General features: G+C 43.0%; 1 protein-coding gene across 4 annotated transcripts in view; it reads right to left on the bottom strand.

Moving 5' to 3' along the window:
• The window catches only part of CLIC5 (chloride intracellular channel 5), a 277,757-nt gene that overhangs the window by 37,530 nt on the left and 218,030 nt on the right, over window positions 1–22,197 (bottom strand). For all 4 annotated transcript variants that reach the window (XM_029596073.1, XM_029596076.1, XM_029596074.1 and 1 more), the window contains exons 2-4: window positions 19,423–19,532; window positions 12,760–12,885; window positions 4,658–4,764 (exon numbers count right to left, since the gene is read on the bottom strand). In XM_029596073.1, coding sequence (XP_029451933.1) covers window positions 4,658–4,764; window positions 12,760–12,885; window positions 19,423–19,532 — 343 coding nt within the window. The remainder of the gene's footprint in view (window positions 1–4,657; window positions 4,765–12,759; window positions 12,886–19,422; window positions 19,533–22,197) is intronic.

The raw sequence follows: 22,197 nt of genomic DNA, 5'->3' as shown, positions 1-22,197 counted from the left end.
CCTTCCCGGGTGCCTCCCGTTGAGTCAGCGGTATCAGTCACTCCTCTGTCCAAATCAAAGCCTGGAGGTGCTGGTCTGATAGGTGAGCCAGGGCTCAACGAGGTTTCATCGGCCAGAAGAGGCAGCTCGGGCTCCATACCCGCCCCTTCAAGGGCCAGTCCGCTCGGCGTTAGTGGTGGTATGGCTGGAAAGAAACTTCCTATTCGTGGCTGAACAGCTTCCAGCGGGGTAGAGGCGCTTTCGCTGCCCCATACCCTCGCTTTTCGCTTCGTATGCGGCATGGAAATAAAAAAAACAGAAGGCAATAATCGGGAGCTCTTGTCAGCATATCCTCTCAGTCGGCCATCTTGACGGTGTCTCCTACGATTGTATTTTTAAACAATGTCCATGCCTGTTGAACACTTCCTAGAAGACAACAATATCCTCCACCCCGCCCAGTATGGCTTTCGTAAAAACCGAAGCACTGAAAAGCTCCTACTTGCATTAACAGATACCATCCTAAAAGGCATGGACCACGGCCAATCATACATTCTAGCCCTCCTAGATATCTCAGCAGCTTTCGATACGGTGAACCACAAAATCTTAATATCTCGCTTAGCAGAAATAGGCATCTCAAACACAGCCCTATCGTGGTTCTCCTCGTACCTTGACCACAGAAAGTATTTAATCAAACTCGATAAATCCGAATCTACACACATTCCTCTTGCACAAGGCGTTCCCCAGGGCTCCTCCCTTTCCTCCACCCTCTTTAACATCTATCTACTCCCTCTTTGCCACCTACTTTCTAAACTGGAACTAAAATTCTTCTTGTACGCTGACGACGTACAAATACTTATCCCCATCCAAAAATCCCTCAACGAAACCCTGCACTTCTGGGAGACATGCCTTGCATCTATCAACTCCCTCCTTTCCAACCTACACCTTGCACTAAATACCTCAAAAACCGAAATTCTTATTATTACTAATCAACCCAGCGTTTCCAACCACCAAACGCATCAAAACACCTCACAAAATCTCACGCATCCGCCCACTGTCAGAGATCTAGGAGTTTCCCTAGATACACAACTAAGCTTCAAATCCCACATCAAATCGCTCCTAAAAGGGGGCTTCTATAAACTTCAAACCCTCAAAAAACTGAAGCCTCTCCTCCACGTACACGACTTCCGTACCGTTATGCAAACCACCATGCTATCAAGACTTGATTATTGCAACTCACTGCTAATAGGCCTTCCCTCCTCCACAATCAAACCCCTCCAAATCTTACAAAACACCATGGCCCGCGTCCTCACAAACTCAAGAAAGACTGATCATATCACTCCCATCCTTCAAGACCTCCACTGGCTCCCAATCACCTATCGCTCTCAATCCAAAACACTCACTATCATACATAACACACTTTACAAAAATAATTCCCCATGGATCGAAGATATGCCACACTTCCATCAGACCAACCGCCCCACCAGAAACTCCCTTGCTGGCACCCTCTACACCCCTTCACTCAAAATTGCTCACCTCACATCCACCAGAGAGAGAGCCTTCTCCATTGCCGGCCCCACCCTCTGGAACTCCCTCCCCACCGAGCTCCGACTAGAACCATCACTTAATCAATTCAAAAAAGGAATCAAGACCTGGTTATTTAAACAGGCCTATCCCAACACTTCACAACCCTAGCACTGTGACTCTATCACAACACTCTGACTCTATCGCAACACTCTTACCTCCCCCTGCCCCCCCCATACTCCTCCCCCCACCCACCTCCACCACCTTCCTTCCTCTAAGCAGCTTCCTTTACAGTTACCAACGCACCTTTCCCACCTCTACCCACAGCTCCCTTGTACAGTTCCACCCCTTGTACAGTTCCACCCCCTCCCCCTCCCCCTCCCCCTCTTACTTTTCCCTCTTCCTCGCCTCTTACTTTTTTTCCCTCTCCCTCGCCTCTTACTTTTCCCTCTCCCTCGCCTCTTGTACAATTACTCATAATGATCGCCATATCACGTATATGACACCCCCCTCCTACACCACCCTACCCTCCATCCCCCCTCCCCTTCTTGCCCCTTTATTCCCCTGCCACCCTTCGCCTCCCTCAACCCCTCCTCCCCCACCTCCCCACTGCGCTTCACCCCCCACCCCCTCGCACCACCTCCCCTTGTACATAATTAATTTCTGTCTAACTTTGTCTAATACTGTCTAATTTTGTCTAATATGGTTTATTATATGTATATAATGTATATATAATGTATATACCATGGTATACTGTCTAATATGTCTAATATGTCTAACATGTCTAATATGGTTTATTATATGGTTTATTATATTTAGTATATGTCTAATTTTTGTCTAATATGGTTTATTACATGTAATCTCGTTTAACTGTGACGCACGTTGGCACCACAGTAAAGTTAACTTACCTCTTAACTATCTATCTTTCCTCCACCTATCATTGTAATTTCCTTTCTCAGTTACATGTAAACCGACATGATGTTTTTTTTTTTACGAATGCCGGTATATAAAAGTTATAAAATAAATAAATAAATAAATAATGCTGGTGAATAACGCTCAAGATGAACTCTCATTTTTCATGCAGGAGGAAACGAGTTTAAATAACTCAGTCATAAATTTGGTTTCTGAGTCGTGGATACTCTCCCCTTACACTCAGTATCAGTGAGAATAAAACTGTCTTTATGAGTTCTGGGACATTCTAATCATTTTATTCCACCCAGAGTTATATAAGTATAGATATGTGTGGATATTTATTGGGCCATGGCCGTAAGATAAGCTTTTATTGAACAAGGTCCAAAACCTAGGCAAACTATGGGATATATTTACTAAGCTGCGTTAGGCTGTTACTGTGCGGCTTAATTTATGGGGGAACTGCCTAGAATGCAGTTCTGACATTTTTCAGGCTTAAGGGTATTCTGCTCCAGCCTCTCCCCCTCCAGGCAAAAGAAAGCGAGGGGGTGAGCCTGGAGCACACAGAGAACAGCCACTCTGTTCCCTCCCCTCTTGTTTCTGTTCCTCCTCCTTCATTCCTCTCCTTGCACAGAACAGAAGGGGAAGGGGGTGATACTGAAGGACACGAAAGAGCAAAGAACAGACACAAAACAGAGTTTGAATCAGCACAAGTTTGAAAGGTGTGAGCAGGAGTGCCAATTGTCAAAGCTTCAACCTTGACTTAACTGAATGGCACTCCTGCTCACAACTTTCAAACTTGTGTAATTCCACTCCTTTTTGTGTCCATTACAGAGGGATTCATTTCTGGCAAAACAACCCAGAACGGCGTACTGCCAACTTTTTCTGGAACACAAGAAAGTGGAGCAGGGCCAGCAGTGTATATCAGTTCTGGCTGCCCTGAGGAAACAGAACAGAGCCAGTAGTTGCATGGGCAGCCACATGGTGCGTGCGTGCGTGTGTGTGTGTGTGTGTGTGTGTGTGTGTGTGTGTAAAAGAGTTTGCACCTGGCCCTGGCACCGGCCATCCCAAACCCCTGCAAGTTCCACTTCCTTTTTGCCTACAAATTAAGCCCTGGTTTACCATGTACTAAATGCCTTGTAATACTGATGTCTTGTGTTATTTTAAATACTGTACATTATTTTACCCCAATTATCGTGAAAATGGTAATGAACTGTTTGGAATGCAAATATTTTGCAAATTCATGCAAAGCAGCTGATTACTAGAAAATGTTCTCAAAATAACATAATGTAGCTTGCCTTAAAAATTGCAAGCCATGTTATTTGCCTGAAAGTTAGCTGCACCTCAGAAGCATAACTTGTATTAGGGCCAGTCGGCACTATTTTAATTTGAGACAGCAACAGGCCCGGAGCCTAGGTAGTGCTCCAGAGCCACTAGGCCATTAGGTCTTCAAGGTATGCCCAGAGGGTGGGCAAGGGTGTGTCTGTGATGTATTTTATTGAAAAGAGGCAGGATTGGGAAGGGAAAAGGTGTTCACCATGCAACATTAATCTTTTTTCTGTTTGTTTTTTTACATTAGGGCTACCTCTAGAGGCGGTGGGGGGATGGGAATGGGTCTCACAAGACTCACGGGGGGGGGGGGGGGGGAGGGAGTTGCTCATGTTGGGGAGGTGTTGATTGGACTGCTATGGCCTTTAACAAGATGGTGGCCCCAGGCAAAGAGGCTACCATTGTCCAGCTTCTGGGGCCTTTTAACTCGTGGTATTTTTCCCCATTTAACCATGGAGGAAAATATTGCACAGTTTCTTAAGCTTTGGTACCAAGTACCACAGCTTAGTAAACCCCCATGGTATTTTCCTCTCTGGGGGAAAATACCACGGCTTAGGAATAAAGCCCAGTGAATAAGGAACACAGCTTTTAAAGAGACTTTTCAGGAATCTGCCTAGCCAATAAATCTTTCAGTCTCCAGGCTAACTGCATCTCGCCACTGCTGCCAGAATCACCATTATCCTGCTTGGAAATCCTGATGTCCTTGACGTAGCTCAGCGACAGGAGAAGGAAAGATCCCTAAAAGATAAGGAATAAAAACCCTGAAACCTGCCAGTGTATGTTTACTTTTTCTGTAGTGGCTTTTTAAAAAATTGCAGCGGTTCACAGTTCTGATGCTAATGTCAGGTAACCTGGACAAGCACATATAGCAAAAATAAAAAACAGAAGATGCCATTTTGTAGTAAATTGGTTTACTCACTTCCATTGTCCTGTTGCTTTGTGTTCTTGATGTAGGCAGAAAATTTTGAGAAGATGTCAATCCCTGCAGTGTTTGATTGACGATGCTTTGCAGCCAGTTTGGGGTACCTGAGAAAGAAAAGGATCACTCTGAAAAATATTGATGCTACCAAACATAACACTCATTCATTCATTCATTCACCCATACAGTTAAAACAATTTAATTCCTGTTCCTCAGCATGGCCAGAATAATATTCATAGGGGTAAATTTTAAAAGGTGCGTGCGGCGTACATGTGCACGTACTACCTGGCGCGCACACATGTACGCCCGATTTTATAATATGCACGCGCAAGTCCTGGGGCTGAAGTTGCACGCCCCGGCCAACTGCCGATGCGGGATCCTCAGCACAGTGGCAAATGGCCACTGTGCCAGGAGCCTCTGACCCTGCCCCGGACTGCCCCGGACCACCCCTGCCCCGCCCACCCCTTTAGTAAAGCCCCGGAACTTAGACGCGTCCCGGGGCTTTAAGCGCGTCACCGGGCCTGTATAAAATAGGCTCGGCGCACGTAGGGCTTTTAAAATCTGGCCCATAGTCTCTGGAAAGAAAAGAATTCTAAATGTAGGTCAACAAAACCACCTTCTAGAAGGTCAAAGGGTGTCCTTTCAACAGGATCTAAAGTGAACAATGGCCCATGTACTTTGCCTGCAAGAACACTCTTCCATCACCCTAGGTGGAGAGGATTAGAAAGACTAAGGATAGAAATTCCAACCACAGGACACGGAGGCCTCCATTGACTTAGCTTCCAGCATCACTTCCCACCCCTTGAGCAAAGCACGGGGTTAGAATCAAGCTTGAAATCCAGGAGTTGGCAGAAGTTAGTGAGCAATGCCAGCCAAAATAAGGTAACATGAACAAAAGCAGATTCTGAATGCATGGCCAGACTGAGACCCTTTGACACAAATAGCAGTGCCCCCCCCCCCCCCCCCTAGTAATTCAGTGGCCCTCCAAAACATTCAAACAGAATAGTATTATTTCTTTCTTTCAATTCAAGATAAGGAATTAATTATAAGTACTGAGTGTAACATTACATTTTACATTACATTTCATAGTTTTTCTGTCACTCCAAAAAAGATAACATTAGTCACTCACACTCACAAAGGAAAGAGGCTACTTACATAGTCTTGTTCAAAAGTATAATATAATATAATAAACCTCTCATACCAAAACAGCACTAACTGTCAGCACTCAACCTTACCCATGAAAATATAACACTGCAAATATTGCACCATGCCCTAAACATTCAATACATCTATTAGGGAAACAGAACAAGCTGGATAGACCCTGCATAAAAACTGCAGACTAGCAGAATACCTCACCTCGGTCACACATGCAGAACATAGCGAAACCCTCACCAAATATAGAATAAAGAGACCATAAAGTATAATTAGAAACATGCAGATAAAACTTAAACTGGAAAAGCAACAAACAATGCTTTACAATGCTGTACATCAAAATGGCGCCATCCGCTGGGTTGAATGCACAGATTTAATTCCGGCGCGACCCCATCAGACAGCATCATTTGGCTTTCAAGCACCAAAGAAAGAAGACAATGAAGAAGATGAGCTCCAAGACCTGGGTTCCAAGGACTACGCCTGAGCTTGACCCTGGGCCGAGGCTCAGGTGTCGGGATTCGATCTCAGGGCCAAAGCCATGGCATTGGGCCTGGGTGTGGGCTGAGGCCCTGGAGTCTTGGATCTGGCCTCCAGGTCAGGTTGCAGCATTGGGCCTGGATCCAGGCTCCAACCTAGGACCAGGTATTGGGACCCGGCCTCCAGGTCAGGTCACAGTGTCAAGCCTGGGTCCAGGCTGAGGCCTCCACCTTCAGTAGACTAAGGCTGCGGTGACCTACTGCATCCTTGGGCTATGCAAATCTGAAGCTTCAACCTAGGCCTTACGACAGATCCCCACCAGACCGAATAAGTGGGGGTTGGGGGGATCCTGGCTCTGGCACTTTTCTAGATGGGTGGGTGGGAAGCTTCATTTTCATTTTTTGGATATTTTGGGGGGTTTTAAATGAAACAAATCAAGCAATCTACAAACCAAAATTTGTGAGAAAAAATCTCCCCAAAAAAAAAAAAAGAATTTTTTTCCCCTGGACATCCCTACTCTTTACACTATAGTTTACTCTATTTCCCTCTTTCTGGTAGTCTCTCCACTGCTTCCCTCCATCTCCCCTCAATTTGTTTTCTTCTACATTCTTCTAGCCCTCCCTGCTCATCACTTCAGTCTTTCTTCTCTTCTCTCTCACCCACAGTCTTCCTTCCTTCCACTCCTGTTTCTTATCCCATACTCAGTCTTCCTTCATCTTTCCCAGGTTCTCCTCTTTCCCTTTCTTTCTCCCTCGAAGATTGTCTCGTCCTGTGCTGCAGCTCTGATCTGCTACTGCTGCTTTCCTCCTGCCCTTGATTCTTCAGGGCTCTTATATAACCTGGGTTTCTTAAGGGATAGAGCACAGGAACTACCCTTACTGCAAAGAAGAATTGGGTGTATTGGTACCCAGGGAGAAAAGCATTGGAAGTGGCAGACGTCTTCCATCAGGCCCAACTGATGCCATAATTAGTGTGGAAGCTAGAAAAACTACCTGCATAGGCACCTTAACATGGCAGTGAGCATGCAGGACCCCAGCAATGGCCCTTAGAGCAGGACAGCTCTGGTTCCGTACTCAGGTCACACACTCCCAGGCTCCCCAGTTTGTTTCAATTGCTGAAGGTGAGGACATTTGACTAGAGATTGTCAATATCAAGGTAGAGAAACCAGGGATATCAACCTGGTAACTAGAGGCTAACGCATACATTTGCAAGGGAGGACCTTCAAAGTAGGGATGACCATTGAATTGGAGGATGAAATAAATCTCCGTGGTACATGCCCACCTGAGTAGCAAGGGTCTGGACATTTTCTCCTTTTGCTCACTTTGTGTCAGAAATGGACATGAGGAGGAGTCTTTCTCCATGATAAAGAAAAGAATGAAGAGTGCTTTGTAGGAAGCAGCAAAGTTAAAGCAAAGAAGCCCCATTGGCATTCCTCTACTACATAGCAAAAGACCATGCTGCCCAGGATTGTCCATGGCTTGAGGATCTAGAATGGAAGTGCAAGCTAGTGAAGCTTCACAAAGGGGGAGCACAACTGAACAAAGGAAAGGAACGATGAACCTGTGTGGGAACTATTGAAGTTAAAGTGGATCAAACCCCAGGCGTGCTCCCATTGTGAAGTGAAAGAGAACATTGTCAAGGACTGCCCCCAACTTGAGGATAAAGAATGGGAACTTGAGTGTGCATATACTTTTGTGAAGATGCAAAGCTGTAATTTGGTGATGCTCCAGAGTTGGGACTGTTGGACCTCATGATTCCAGTTGAGCTGAATGGGATTCCCACCCAAGCTCTGGTAAATTCAGGGTGCAGAAAAATTCTCATCCGTAAAGGCTTAGCCCAGAAAGATCAGATCAATTACAAGCAGGCGGAGACACTCGCCTATATACATGTTGACCAGCAGTAGGACTCAATTAGTCGAGTTCTGCTGATGACTCCAGCAGGGCAAGTCATTAGAGAAGTGGGAATACTTCTCAAGCTCCCATATCCCAGGGTTCTAGGACATGACTGTCTCCAGTTTGAAACCCAGTGGGGCCAGATCACAGTCGGGCCAACTTAGGGTCCGAGTTGGCCAACTGGGTCCGAGTTGGCCAACTGGGTCCGAGTTGGCCAACAGTCGGGCCACAGTCGGGTCAACTCAGACAGCTTCAAGATATCCTCTTTGGAAGCTTGGCACACAAGCCACAGAGGCTGCATCAGAAAAGAAAATTCAAGAGGTCCGAGTGGCCACTTCAGACAGAAGTTCCAAGAGATCAAAAGAAGAGGGGGCAGGCTTGGCAGGAAAAAGGACTGCCAGGGACTTTGCTGTGTCAAACTTGCAGGGTGACAGACTTCTCTGGAAAGTAGCCTGGATAAAGATAGACGCTCGACCTGACAAGGTCAAGCTGAGGGGGAGGGTATGTAAAGGAGTGTATGGTAGATCCTCCTTAAAAGCCCAGGACCAGGTATTTAGGGAGTTCTGTTCTGAAGGCATTTTCTTTAGAAGAGGATAAGAAGCTAGGACCAGGGATAACAAAGGGCCTCAGGGAAGAGAAGAAAGACCAGGAAAAGCCAATGCTGTGAATTGCTTTGCTGTCTTTTTAGTTTTTAAAACTGCTAAGGTAAGCAGAGCTGTTTTCTGTATTTAATAAAAAGTCTATGAGAAAACAGCCAGAGTCCTGCCCAAGTCTGTTCTATGGTTTGCCAAAGACTGCTCACGGTTTCACAGAGGGACTATAGCAAATTTAGGAAAGATCTTAAAATCCTACTATTCTGCCAAGCGTTTGATACTTAGAATGATTCGTTTTCCATATTGCATTTAAGCACTGTTACAGGAAGAGCTCTTTCAACTTTGATTTTCACTTATGCATCAATCCCATTTCTATTATTTAATTTCTTAGTTTTTCTTTTAAATATAGATTCCGCCTGTTACTTTTATTACTTTCTTTTAAATTATTTGTTTTTTATTGTTGCATTATGAATGAGTTTTACATGTTTGATTATTTGTATTGTTTATTTTCATTTTTATTGTACATCGCATTGATTTTTATGGAAGAAATGTGATTCATCAAATTAACTAACTAAATACAGAACCAACAGCAGAAAGAAAGAAGATGCAATAACAAAGTCAGAAGGACAAGATCTTAGGCCCCACCGCTCCTTCTTCATGGATGCCAAGTGGTTCTCATTGCAGGCACACAGACATCTTTTCGCACAGAAACCAACCTTTTCTATTTATTTCTATTTAATCTTATATTCCACCACTTCCAAAATAAAGTTCAGGACAGAACTTTTCCAGTGGGAATTCATGCTCTTCCTCTAAGAGGTTGCTCACCCGCCACCGGCAGGGAGAGGAGGGAAGGAAACCAAAGTGGTAGAGAACAGCTGGTGAGGTTTCAGCACCCTACTGGTAAGCACCCCGGGTGATTGCCCAGTTGGCTCACCCCTAATCTCGCCCTGTCTGAATGTTCTAAAGCACTGCTATAGTAAGGATGATTGTAATAGCTTTATAATTTATTTGGGATTAACTTTCCATCAAGAACTGAAAGTGGTGTAACATTCCCAGCAATCACAGCCGTGTGTAGTTTTTCAAACACATGCCAAATCACTGTTTTATTCCATATCAGATTTCACCAACCTCTAATTAGTTCTGATGTTTATAATTAAATCTTGGAAATTGCTACTGCCTCCCTTTTTCTGATCAAGCCCACAATGCCCTAGATTGTATCCACGTTTCTAATTATATACAGAAATTATGTCTTAAAAACAAATGTCAGCTGATCTCAAACCAGTAACATTGTTAACTTTAAAAATGTGTACCACTTTCTTTTTTGTAAATGTAAGTTTTCAAAGGTATTTTGTTTAGGCTACTGATGACATTTCAAGGTTGAAGCCTTGGTGATTGGCAATACTGCTCATAAGTTTCAAAATTCTGCTAGTTAAAGTTTTCTGTGTGAAGCTCTTCTAAGAAACGATATTCTTGGTGCAACTTCATTCAGTCTCAAAACTAAACAGAACATACATCTCTGACTTAGTTTCACATACTACTACTTATTATTACTAGATGTATAATTTGTGAGAATATGTTTTTTAAATGAGATGGAAGACAGCCTTCTGTTCAGTAAGAGAATTCTCCCTCAATCAAGGGTTCAACCCCAAATACACAGGCACAGGTGATGGCCAGCTTTGTACTTTATGTAAAGAATAATGACTAGCTATATAGAATATGTAACAAGTTGATCATAATATATGTTAGAAGTAAACTGTGTGTAGATGTGACTATAGAGATAAGACCTCAGTTTTGGCAAGAGATCTGAATTAACAGAAACTTCTGTGGCCAATAGGTCCAATCATCGGTCTTATAATCTCTAATATGGATTTTTTAATTTTATAAAAATTACTTTAATTGTGACCAGTTGCTATAAAGCATACTATCTTTTTATTTTAATTTTTAATTTTTTAATATAAAATAGACACAAATGAGGCAACAGTGTGGTTGATTTTAGGTAAATTGATTGAACACTGTTTTCTAAATGTTAATGAAATTGATGTGAATCATTCAATGTTTCCTCTTATTTAAAGATTTGTTTAAATGAACTGACATGTTTCAAGGAGAAAACATGATGTTGCTGTTTGGCAACTTTGTGACTTTAAGAAGATGAAGTAGCGATTCTTTTACTCCATCAACAAATAGTTGTAATCTTGCTATGTTCAATTGTCCCAATAAAGTAACAATGTTAATATTCCAACAGCTTGATGGTCATAAGTTAATTGCTGAATGACTCAATGTATAAACCACAAAAATAAGCTGGTAAAGCTGTTACAAGCTGATTCAATCGCTTTGTGCCTCAGAATGCCTCAAAATTTGTAGCAGAATCTTATGCAACCATAAATATGATGCAACTTGAACATTGAAATTTCAGTCTTATAATTAATAGCAGGACGGACGGTATAATTCACCCCGTCTCTTCTCATAAAGTCTTTTTCCCGACAATGTTAATATACGGCATAACACTTATCTTAATTCAATGAATTTGATGATCACTGGCATTGCAGATAGTTTGTTCACTTTGTGCTGCCGTATTGGGACCCGAAGGGTCTGACAACCGCCGCCAACGCGGCCGGCGTTTCGCAAAAAACGCTGCTTCAGGGCAGACTACTTTGTAGAGAAAACCTTCTTCTAGTGTAGTCGGGTTCAGACTGAAATTCTGGCGTTGGCGGCGGTTGTCAGACCCTTCGGGTCCCAATACGGCAGCACAAAGTGAACAAACTATCTGCAATGCCAGTGATCATCAAATTCATTGAATTAAGATAAGTGTTATGCCGTATATTAACATTGTCGGGAAAAAGACTTTATGAGAAGAGACGGGGTGAATTATACCGTCCGTCCTGCTATTAATTATAAGACTGAAATTTCAATGTTCAAGTTGCATCATATTTATGGTTGCATAAGATTCTGCTACAAATTTTGAGGCATTCTGAGGCACAAAGCGATTGAATCAGCTTGTAACAGCTTTACCAGCTTATTTTTGTGGTTTATACATTGAGTCATTCAGCAATTAACTTATGACCATCAAGCTGTTGGAATATTAACATTGTTACTTTATTGGGACAATTGAACATAGCAAGATTACAACTATTTGTTGATGGAGTAAAAGAATCGCTACTTCATCTTCTTAAAGTCACAAAGTTGCCAAACAGCAACATCATGTTTTCTCCTTGAAACATGTCAGTTCATTTAAACAAATCTTTAAATAAGAGGAAACATTGAATGATTCACATCAATTTCATTAACATTTAGAAAACAGTGTTCAATCAATTTACCTAAAATCAACCACACTGTTGCCTCATTTGTGTCTATTTTATATTAAAAAATTAAAAATTAAAATAAAAAGATAGTATGCTTTATAGCAACTGGTCACAATTAAAGTAATTTTTATAAAATTAAAAATCCATATTAGAGATTATAAGACCGATGATTGGACCTATTGGCCACAGAAGTTTCTGTTAATTCAGATCTCTTGCCAAAACTGAGGTCTTATCTCTATAGTCACATCTACACACAGTTTACTTCTAACATATATTATGATCAACTTGTTACATATTCTATATAGCTAGTCATTATTCTTTACATAATTGCATACTAGCTATATCCCTTATTTTGTTGTCAGCTTTGTACTTTATCCATTACCACACACTCAGTATTTATGCACAAACCTGGTGAGCACATTCATAGATTTAAGAAACTGAAATCCTTAATCAGGCACCATTGAAAAGAAACGAACATGTCACTGATGAGCCCGGAATCTGTGATGTCTGGTCTTACGGCAATTACCAAAATTAGGGACCAGAGGAAGTTCAGTCGGTTTTCTGCTGAATTTCTCAGATCCTGCCACTGGGGAAAACTCATTGGAAACTACTGCTTTTATTGGAGACCTCACTTTTTATTCCTTCCTTCATGACAAACTCTTAGGAAACAAGCTGAAAAGCTATAGTACCTTGGAGGTGCCAAAACGTCCTCCAAGAATTCTTCGATTTTGTTGACATCAGTCTTGACCTCTCCGTTGAAGGTCAGGAACGGTGGATGGGTGCCTGGAGCCAGATTGTGCAGATCTGCTGGTTTTCTGCAAAGATGGAAAGATGCTTCATGACACCATCAAGCAATTCCCCCTTCATATAAATTTCCTTTGCTAACTTAGCCCACTTGTCTTATCAGCTGCCCAGTAAAATGAGATATCTCATTCGTAGAATTGCTTTTAAAACAACAAAAGAAATCTTCTGTGGGTTAAAATGATCAAGAATTAGGGGCAGATTTTTAAAAAATACGCGAGCGCGTACTTTTGTTCGCGCACCAGGCGCAAACAAAAGTACGCTGGATTTTATAAGATACGTGCATAGCCGCGCGTATCTTATAAAATCCGGGGTTGGCGCGCGCGAGGGGGTGCACATTTGTGCAACCTGTGTGCGCCGAGCCCAGCGCGAGCTGCATGTTCCCTCCGAGGCTGCTCCGATTTCGGAGCGGCCTCGGAGGGAACTTTTCTTCGCCCTCCCCCCACCTTCCCCTCCCTTCCTCTACCTAACCCACCCCCCCGGCCCTATCTAAACCCCCCCCCCTTACCTTTGTTGGCAAAGTTGCGCGCGTCGCCGGCAAGTTGCTCCGTCCTCCGGTCCCGGGGGCTGGTCCAGAGGCCAAGACCACGCCCCCGGGCCGGCGCCATGCTCCCGGGCCCGCCCCCGAAACACCGGGGCCCGCCCCCTCCCACCCCTTTTCGAAAGCCCCGGGACTTACGCACGTCCCGGGGCTTTACGCGCGCCAGCGGCCTATGCAAAATAGGCGCGCCGGCACGCGCGGCCCTTTTAAAATCCGCCCCTTATTGAACACATTAAATGGGGTGTGGCAGCAGCACTTTGCGCAGTTTGTTACATCAGTGTATGTGCATGACCATGATTGTTACTGCTCTCATAAGTGACAAGTGTGTGTAGTAAAGTTGCTTACATATCAGTAATTAGTAGTATATCTGAATGCTCTATTCAGAATATACCCAAGAAATTATTTTTTGGTACGGATGTGGAGTACTGATTATTCTTAAGTACAGTTAAAAAATGCTGAGCTAAATGAACTCCATTTTAATATGTTATCAAACTCTACTACAGAGCATGCATATTACACACTCAGCACAGTATTGCAAACTGAAAGAAAGATAAGTCATAAGCGATTTGTTCCAATTGCAATGCTAAACTATTAGTCTTTTTTTCCTAAGGTAAATGTTTCTGACAATTAAACACTGATGTCCTTGTTAGTAACCAAAGTATATTCCATCAGGACAGCATTTGACAATTGTAGACAAATGTGAAAAGGAAGGAACTAAAATCTTATCAATTCAGTTGGTAGCAGACGATCTCAAGCAGAGTTTATGTCATCAGTTGTGCAATCAATGATGTGCAGAACAAGAAGTGATTTCAAAATAACCTGCAAATTTCTTTGGTCAGAAATGTGTCACTATGCAAAAAAACTACAGTAAGTCCAAGCATATCAATTTTTACAATAAGTTAAATATGATAGAAGTGTTAAAAGATGCATCCGTTATTTCCAACTGATGGAATCAACTCTCTCATGGTTTGTTACATTTGTTAATGTATATTATATGTTTGTTTGGGGTTTTTTTTTCCTTTTATTACTGTTCATGCATTGCTATAATCTGCTGAGCACTGTATGACTTATAGATGGAATAGACATTTTATCTATATATATAAAAATGTAAATGTTCGTTTGTTCAAAATCTTAAATCTCCGAAAGTTCTTCACTGATTGCTTTGAAATTTTGACACAACGTTGCATTCGAAAATGCGCGTGTTTTTATATACCTATATTATACAGATGTCACACCTGTCACAGGTAAAAACATGCTTTTTGGGAAAAACAGTGCCATCTATTGGACGTAAAAGCAACACACGCTATCTACAATATAAATGGGCTCTGACTGACAGATCGCAAATGCGCAGTAGAGAGCAGCTCTACCACGCATGTGCGGACCATAGAGCTCTGCGCTACGTGCTGGGTGTCACAGAGGGGAGGAGAAAAGGGCAGACGAGTCGCCGCTCCGAGAAACAGCTCAGCCCGTTCCTCCGCCACTGGGGAAGGGGGGAGGGAGTAGGGACTGCCGGACAGTTACACACAGGAGAAGGAAAGGGTAAAAGAGTCACCGAGCCAGTCCATCCACCGCCGGGGAAGGGGGGGGGAGGGAGTTGGGACGGCCGGAGCAGAGCTAATGCGCATTGTGAAATTAAACCAGACTGAGCCACAGCAACGCGTGGCCAGGTACAGCTAGTAAATAAATAAATAAGATGTTGCCAGGAGGAAACTCCATGATAGTTTGGTAAATGAGGGTATAGGCTTGGTGACACCAAAGCAGCCACCAAAGTTCGCTTTTGAGAATCAAAAGTGTTGAAGTACTACAATCCAATAAGGACCTTGGCACTAAATAAACGCCTTGCCCTATATACTAATCATTAATGGCATGCAAATGGGGTTATCGCAGCCATGATAAGTGTTATCATGATCACTTATAGAAATGGCTAGGTAATGAAGAATAACGAGCTGATCAGACATTCCACCCATATACTGTATATAGTAAAGTGCATTAAGTGGTGCAGATCTACCCTGAGAACATTCATCAGCTGGAGGATGGCATTAAGCACAGATCACATGAGAGAGAAAAGCCAGCACCTAACAAGGCAACTTGCTCCATTCTCTGTCGAAGCTCCGGCTGCCGCTGCAGTGGAAAATGGAGAAAGACGACAGGAAAAGAGGGGAAGGAGAGAAAGGAAACATGGAAAGAGCCCACGGACATCAAGGGAGACAGTAGGAGTAAGGACAGTGCACAATTCAGTGACATTTTGGTTCAAATATCTAATGAAGTCAAAACATAAACCTAATAACTTATCCAGCTAAAGTTGACTGGATAAGTTATCGGGAATATTCAGCAGGCTAAACATCCCGCTGAATATCCCCAAATAAAGTTATCCAAGTATACTTACCCAAATAACTCTAAAGCCTAACCAGCTGTATTTGAATACCTCCAGTTAGATTTCAAAGTTACCTGGATTCATGTACCTGGGTAACTGTAATATTAACCGACTATATTCAAAGAATACAGCTAGTTAAGTAGTGAGCCCCCAAAGAAAAGGTAGCAGGCCAATTCTCCACCCCCAACCTATCCTCAGATAACAAATTCCATAGCTTGTGTGTTGAGTGAAAACATATTTTCTATGATTCGTTTAAATCTGCTGCTTGTTAGTTTCATCTTTACCCATTCCACCTCACGCATGATTTTATATTCCTCTATCATATCCCCTCTCAGCCGTTTCTTTTCCAAGCTGAAAAATCCTAACCTGTTTAGCCTTCTTCATAAGGGAGAAGTTCTAGCCCTTTTATCATTTGTTTTTGGTTTTTTTTTGTCTTCTCTGTACTTTTCTAGTTCCACTATATCTTTTTTGAGATGGGATAACCAGACCTGCATGCAATACCTAAGATGCAATCGCAACATGTATTGATACAGAGGCATTATGATATACTCTGTTTTATTTTCCATTCCTCTCCAAATAATTCCTAACATTCTATTTGCTTTTTTGATTGCTGCTGCACACTGAGCTGAGAATTTCAGTGTATTCTCCACAAGGACTCTAAGGTCCTTTTTCCTGGCTGGTGACTCCTAATGTAGAGCCCAGCATTGTGTACCTGTAGTTGGGAATATTTTTCCCTATTTGCTTTCCTTTGTACTTGTCCATGTGTGATGGGTCTCCCACACTTAAAACATGCCGGGGTCATGGCTGGCGGCAAGCTGGCAAGGTGCTGAAGCAGACCGGGGTCGAGGCAGGCGGCAAGCTGGCAAAGTGCTGAAGCAGACCAGGGTCGTGGCTGGCAGCAAGCTGGCAAAGTGCTGAAGCAGACCGGGGTCGAGGCAGGCAGCAGGCAGACGAAGTACTGAAGCAGACCAGGGTCGAGAACCAGGAAGACAGTCGAGGAGTCTCTGAAGCAGGAACGGGAACGGAACAGGAACCAGCAGAGACGAGAAGGCAACTAGCTTTCACGGAACCTCGTTGCAAGGCGTCTACTAGGAGTCTGGACGCTGGTTAAATGCAGGCCCGGGGTGTGACGTCAGCTTGGGGGCTGTGCTGGACACACATAAGGGCCTTCCTCGCGCGCGTGCGAGGCAAAGAGAGGGGCGGAGCTTCTGGCGGCCTGGACGGCGTTCTCCACGTGGGGAAGCCGCGACCATGCGGCCCACTGGACCGGGACTTTGGCGCGTCTTCTCGTGGACCGGAGTGGAGGTAAGCTGGCAAGGTGCTGAACATGGAGAAGGCGGTCGGGACCGCAACACACATTTTCTTGCCTGACAGCAAAAGCTTATGCAAAATTAGAGAAAGTGCTAAACTCCTTTTTAAAATGATTTTGTAGTGCAGAAAGGAATAAAATGCAGAGATATTTTTGGGGGAAATGTGGTCTAGAAGCATGAACTAGAACAGAAAGTGAATAAAAGCTGTTAGGGCAATAGGGATGAAGTTTCAAAGCCATGTTATGAAAAGTACATGCGTGAAACCTGATTAAGGGTATACGTTTACGTGAGCTGGGGAGAGAGGTTTTCTGGGAACGAAGCTGAAACTTACACACATTTTTTGATTTTAAAAAGTATGAGCTCAGTTATCGATAGTGAACATAAGTCACCAAATGAGCCCATAAGTGGACCTGCAGAGATTGAGCTAGCATAACCCTTTTCTTTGAAGTGGCATATTCTCCAAAGGCACACAAAAATAATTTTTACTAAGACTGTCTATCACTGATGCTTGCCCCTTCCTGTTTGTTTTAACTCCAGGGGTAAATCCTTTCTGTGGGGGGGAAGCTGATGCTTATGGCCCAGGCAGTTTGAGTCTCTCAACCATATGTCTGTTTTTCTGAGGTGCTACTGATCTGGACAGATCAGATGGATACAGGACAGTGTGTTCAAAGAATATTTTACTGATTTTATTCAAAAAGTTAAATAAATGTCCAGCCATCAAAACTACAGTTATAGATAGTTGTCCTCTTTTCTCTGTGCAAGTGCCCAGCTCTCAGGTTCCTTAGCCACTTCTCATCACTATTTCTTTGAGTGAGGGAGAGGCCCAATCTCTGTGGTTCTCCTGCTTTGTGAGGGAGTCCCCATATATCACAGAAAGATTCTACCTGAGGCTCTGTACCCAGCCTGTGTCCTGGCCTCTTTGGGTGTGGAGATCCCTCTGTGAGCCTCCAGTATCTTCTTCCTCCTCCTCGCAGTCTACGACATCTCAGAAAGAAAGGTCTGATCTCCCACTTCAGGTCTTTGCTGATATAACCCGAACCCCAACTGAGGAGGGGTGGCAAAACCTCCTCAGAAATAAAACCCGGCCAAAATCCTCTACCAGCCAAAAGTCTCCTCTGGAGTGAGTACTGTCACTGTAGCCCCTTTTTTCTTAGATGGATGCCTGTTAATACTTATGCATGGCCTTGCACATACTCACAGTGTTTCCAAAATAGCACATATTTTTGTTAATTTATTTACTGCCAATCCCAAGGTCCTAGGTAGTGCGCAATTGAACACCCAAAGAAACAAATAATAAACATAGTCAGATAAAGAGATAAGGAAAAGAACAACTCTGCTCAAAGTTGCACTATTTCATCCCAAGAGCGCTTTCTCTTCCAATTGTCTCTTTCATAATGAATAGGCTAAAGTGAACAAATAGGTCTTTAGCCTCACGTTAAATGTTTTTGTACAATCCATAATGCATAATTCAAAGGGGAAGAGAGTTCCACAGCACTGGAGCTGCTATGGGGAAAATTCATTCCCTTGTGTTTGCAAAGCGTGCTTGATGCATGGACGTAACTTCAAGTAGGCCTTTTTGGGAGGAACATAAGGATTGTGTTGGATTACATATTCTAAGAAGAACATTAACCCATGGATAAGAGTCCAAGGCTAATAACTTATTTCCTGGCATTGCTATTTTGTAAGAAACTCTCCACTAAATTGGGAGCCAACGTGATTCCTACAGCTTTGGGGAGATATGGACTGACACGAAATCAGATATGCTGTAGCATTTCGCAACATATGTAATGTTTAAGCAATGCGGCTGGTTTGCAATAATTCAAAACTGGTACGTTAGCCTGCACTACTGAGTGAAAATCAGCATGAAGCAGCAGGGGTTTTAACCGGGTATACACATGTGTACATGCTACTTCCACTTTTATATGTCGATTTTACTTGCAGAAACCTTTTGAAAATTATCTCCTGAGCATGTAAATTAACCCGCAACAAATTATGCATTCCGAAGAGGAGGTGTAACTTTGTGCAAGTTAATCTGTGCGCCTAACTAGTCAATCACCTACAAATTCTCAAAGCAAACTTATGTGCATATGTTTCCTTTGAAAATTCTGAGTTAATTCTGGGCATAAAAGGTACAGACTTTACCCAAATGTACACAGTTATAAAATGACCCTCTTAATGGGCACAGATACTGTGCCTACACAAATCTGTTTATTTCTGAATGTTATTTTATGATGGACTATTTGCCCATTAGTATTAACCAATTGTGGCCCATACTTGAAGATTATAAATCTTTATCTTAATGATTAATTAAATAATAACTTATTACCTTTTCAAGTCCACGGTAGTAACATTGAACACAACCCCTTTGAGCCAGAGGATCATGAAGAGACGCTGAGAAAAGGGACAGTTCCCAATACTTTCCCCATCAGAGCCAGCCTAGAACAGAGAACAGGTCAAGAATGAATACACACTCACTATTCCCTTTGAAAGCAGAGAAAGGGGAACTGAAGAGACTGTGTAAAAAAATATCTTATCTCCTAAATAGCCAAACAGAGAAAAAGGAAAGAGTTTTTTTATAAGCTCAGCAAACAGTTGCAGAAGCATCAGAGCGCTTTACCTAACTTAGGGCCCGATATACTAACAAGGTTTTCCCATTTTGTGCCCATGGGAGAAATGCATATAGAGTTGCCAACTGGCTCCAGATTTTCAGGATAGGCTGATCCAGTCCTGGTTTTACCCCATTACTTGCTGGGACTTATTCTGATTTCCCTAATGCAATTGGCAACCCTAAATGCACAACACATATAGCTGTTAGTAAAGACAAACCAAGCACAAGAGTTCCCAAAGTAGCATTTGGTACCAAAGCTCCTGGCATCCATGAAACAAAAATTTCAATTGAAAAAATGCATAAAACACCTTTGAGACTGGCCCTCATCAATCAAATAATTCTAGACATTTTGGAATGCCTATCACTGATGCATCTGATACTGCCTAATAAGCATATCACAAAGGTGACCCTTGCTCTCTTGATTCACTTCACAGCACAACTACAGTTACTTGCCCAGAGAAAAGCAATATTATGGGAAAGCTCTCGCTGAAAAAAGCTCTGGGCTGCTTTACCGCATTTGACCTCACAGTGGTGCTGCAGATCTCCTCCCACCTGCTTCTATCAAGCCTCAAACACATGCCCTTCAACACTCCCAGACAAATTACAACATTTCATGGCACCTGCAACCTGAAATAAAGTTCCTACTTATGGGGCAGCTTTGACTAGCACATGTCTCTGCAAAATGTACAGGGGGGATACAATGCAAACTGTCAGAGGAGAACTGCCCAGGCCTACAAGGTAGCCATGTACATTTGCATTTGGGTTTTTTTCTGCAAAATGGAGATGAAACAATGTGTAAGGGTTTGAAAATCAAATCTACATGCGTTTTCCTCCCCTGGCCTGCACAGGTCCTCTGGGAATTCCTTCTCACAATCTGGCTCAAAGTCTGTAGGCTCTGAAAGCCCGTGTGTTCTCTTAGCTGAGCTAAGGACAGCAAGCTGCAAACAGGCCAGTTTACTTGGGTGAATGGCTTTGAATATTGTTCTCTCCAAGTCTCTACTTTATTCAGAGCTTTTTATATAAGATCATGACCAAAAGACCTAAACACAGAATTCCAGGTGTCCTTTAACAATCCTGTGGGCTGATCTGCGCTGCAACATCTAAAATCCCCGTCTTTTATAGCACTAGAGATTTGCAGACTCCTCAGATGAAGCCACGGAAAAAACTTAATTCCTCACTCACGTGGCTAAAAATGTGTAATGTTTCTTCTCAAAAAAAATTCTACTACTATTTCTGTTAATAATAATCTACTGTAGCATCAGATTAGAAACACAGGTAACATAGAGAGCAGTGAAACTCGTCTACCTCTTACTATGGCTGGGCACAGACATCACACAGAATCTCAAATGAAAATTGGCAATCTAAGGGCCTGCCTTACTAAGGGGGTTTTTTTTCCCCCATTCTGTCTATGGGGAAAAAAACTTAGCAAATCAGGCACTACGTTTGTTCAACTGTCTGAACCCTGGACATGGCACCAACCACAATTCATTCTCAGTCAACAAACCTCACTGCTGACCCAAGCTTTGAAGTGAATTTACGAAATATAATTTGCTGCAATCTCAGTTCTGCATGTTGTCCCCACCAAGAAAAATAGAAGAAGAAAACCTTCTCGGGCCCGTCGCCCACCCACCCTCAGCCCCTTCTCCCATCTGGACGGGTATTAATGGGGCAGGAGTGAGCCCCATTTGTTCCTGCCCTGCCAGTGCGCTATTCCACAATAGCACCAGTGATCCACAGACAGCACCAATTTTGCTTTATGGACCAAAGAGCAAACAGGCTCTGGCCTCAGGTCAGTCAGTGCCATTGTGAAATAAAGAACCAGTGGAGCAGGAGTGACAGGGGATCACGCCTGCTCCATGTTCAGCCACCAGATGGAGCAAGAGGCTGAGGGTGAGTGCAGAGAAGGCCTGGAATGCTTTTTTTTTTTTTTAATTTTATTTATTATGGCAGGGGGTGGCATTGGGTCACACGTAACAGCAGATTATCAGAGTAACTGATTCCGTGTGACGTCTGAACCAAGCTTATGGCACTTGGCGCACATCCCTTCACCTTGTTGTGCTCAGGATTGATTGCCCTGCATGGCATGTTGACGGTAGTGATGCTATATAGACAATAACAATGATAGCCCAAGCACATCACCTGAAATTTATCCAACATTTATGCGCTGTGTTAAACTCAGATTCATAAGAACACAAGGAATATAAGCTATGCAAACACAAGGCTGTCTCCATAGCGAGAATCCTTGAATCACAAGGATGGCCATGGCTCAGGATGTCACAACTGCTGCTGCTTGCCAGGCAAAGCAAACCTTCATTTGTTGGCTTGTAGGTTATATGACCATTATTTCATCATAAATTATGTAGCTGAGATAAAGAGGATCTAAGAACTTAGTAAAATATAGTGTTTGCTTAAGATGTGTTTTCCTGCCTTGTTTTCTTATTAGAATGATCAGGCTTTAGGCCTAGAGCTGTGTTAATCTCTTTAAAAAGGGAT

Source organism: Rhinatrema bivittatum, chromosome 3 (assembly GCF_901001135.1).
Source record: "Rhinatrema bivittatum chromosome 3, aRhiBiv1.1, whole genome shotgun sequence".
Taxonomy (NCBI): Eukaryota; Metazoa; Chordata; class Amphibia; order Gymnophiona; family Rhinatrematidae; genus Rhinatrema; species Rhinatrema bivittatum.
Note: the sequence above shows the minus strand (reverse complement) of the source record. Positions and strands in the feature narration are given on the sequence as shown.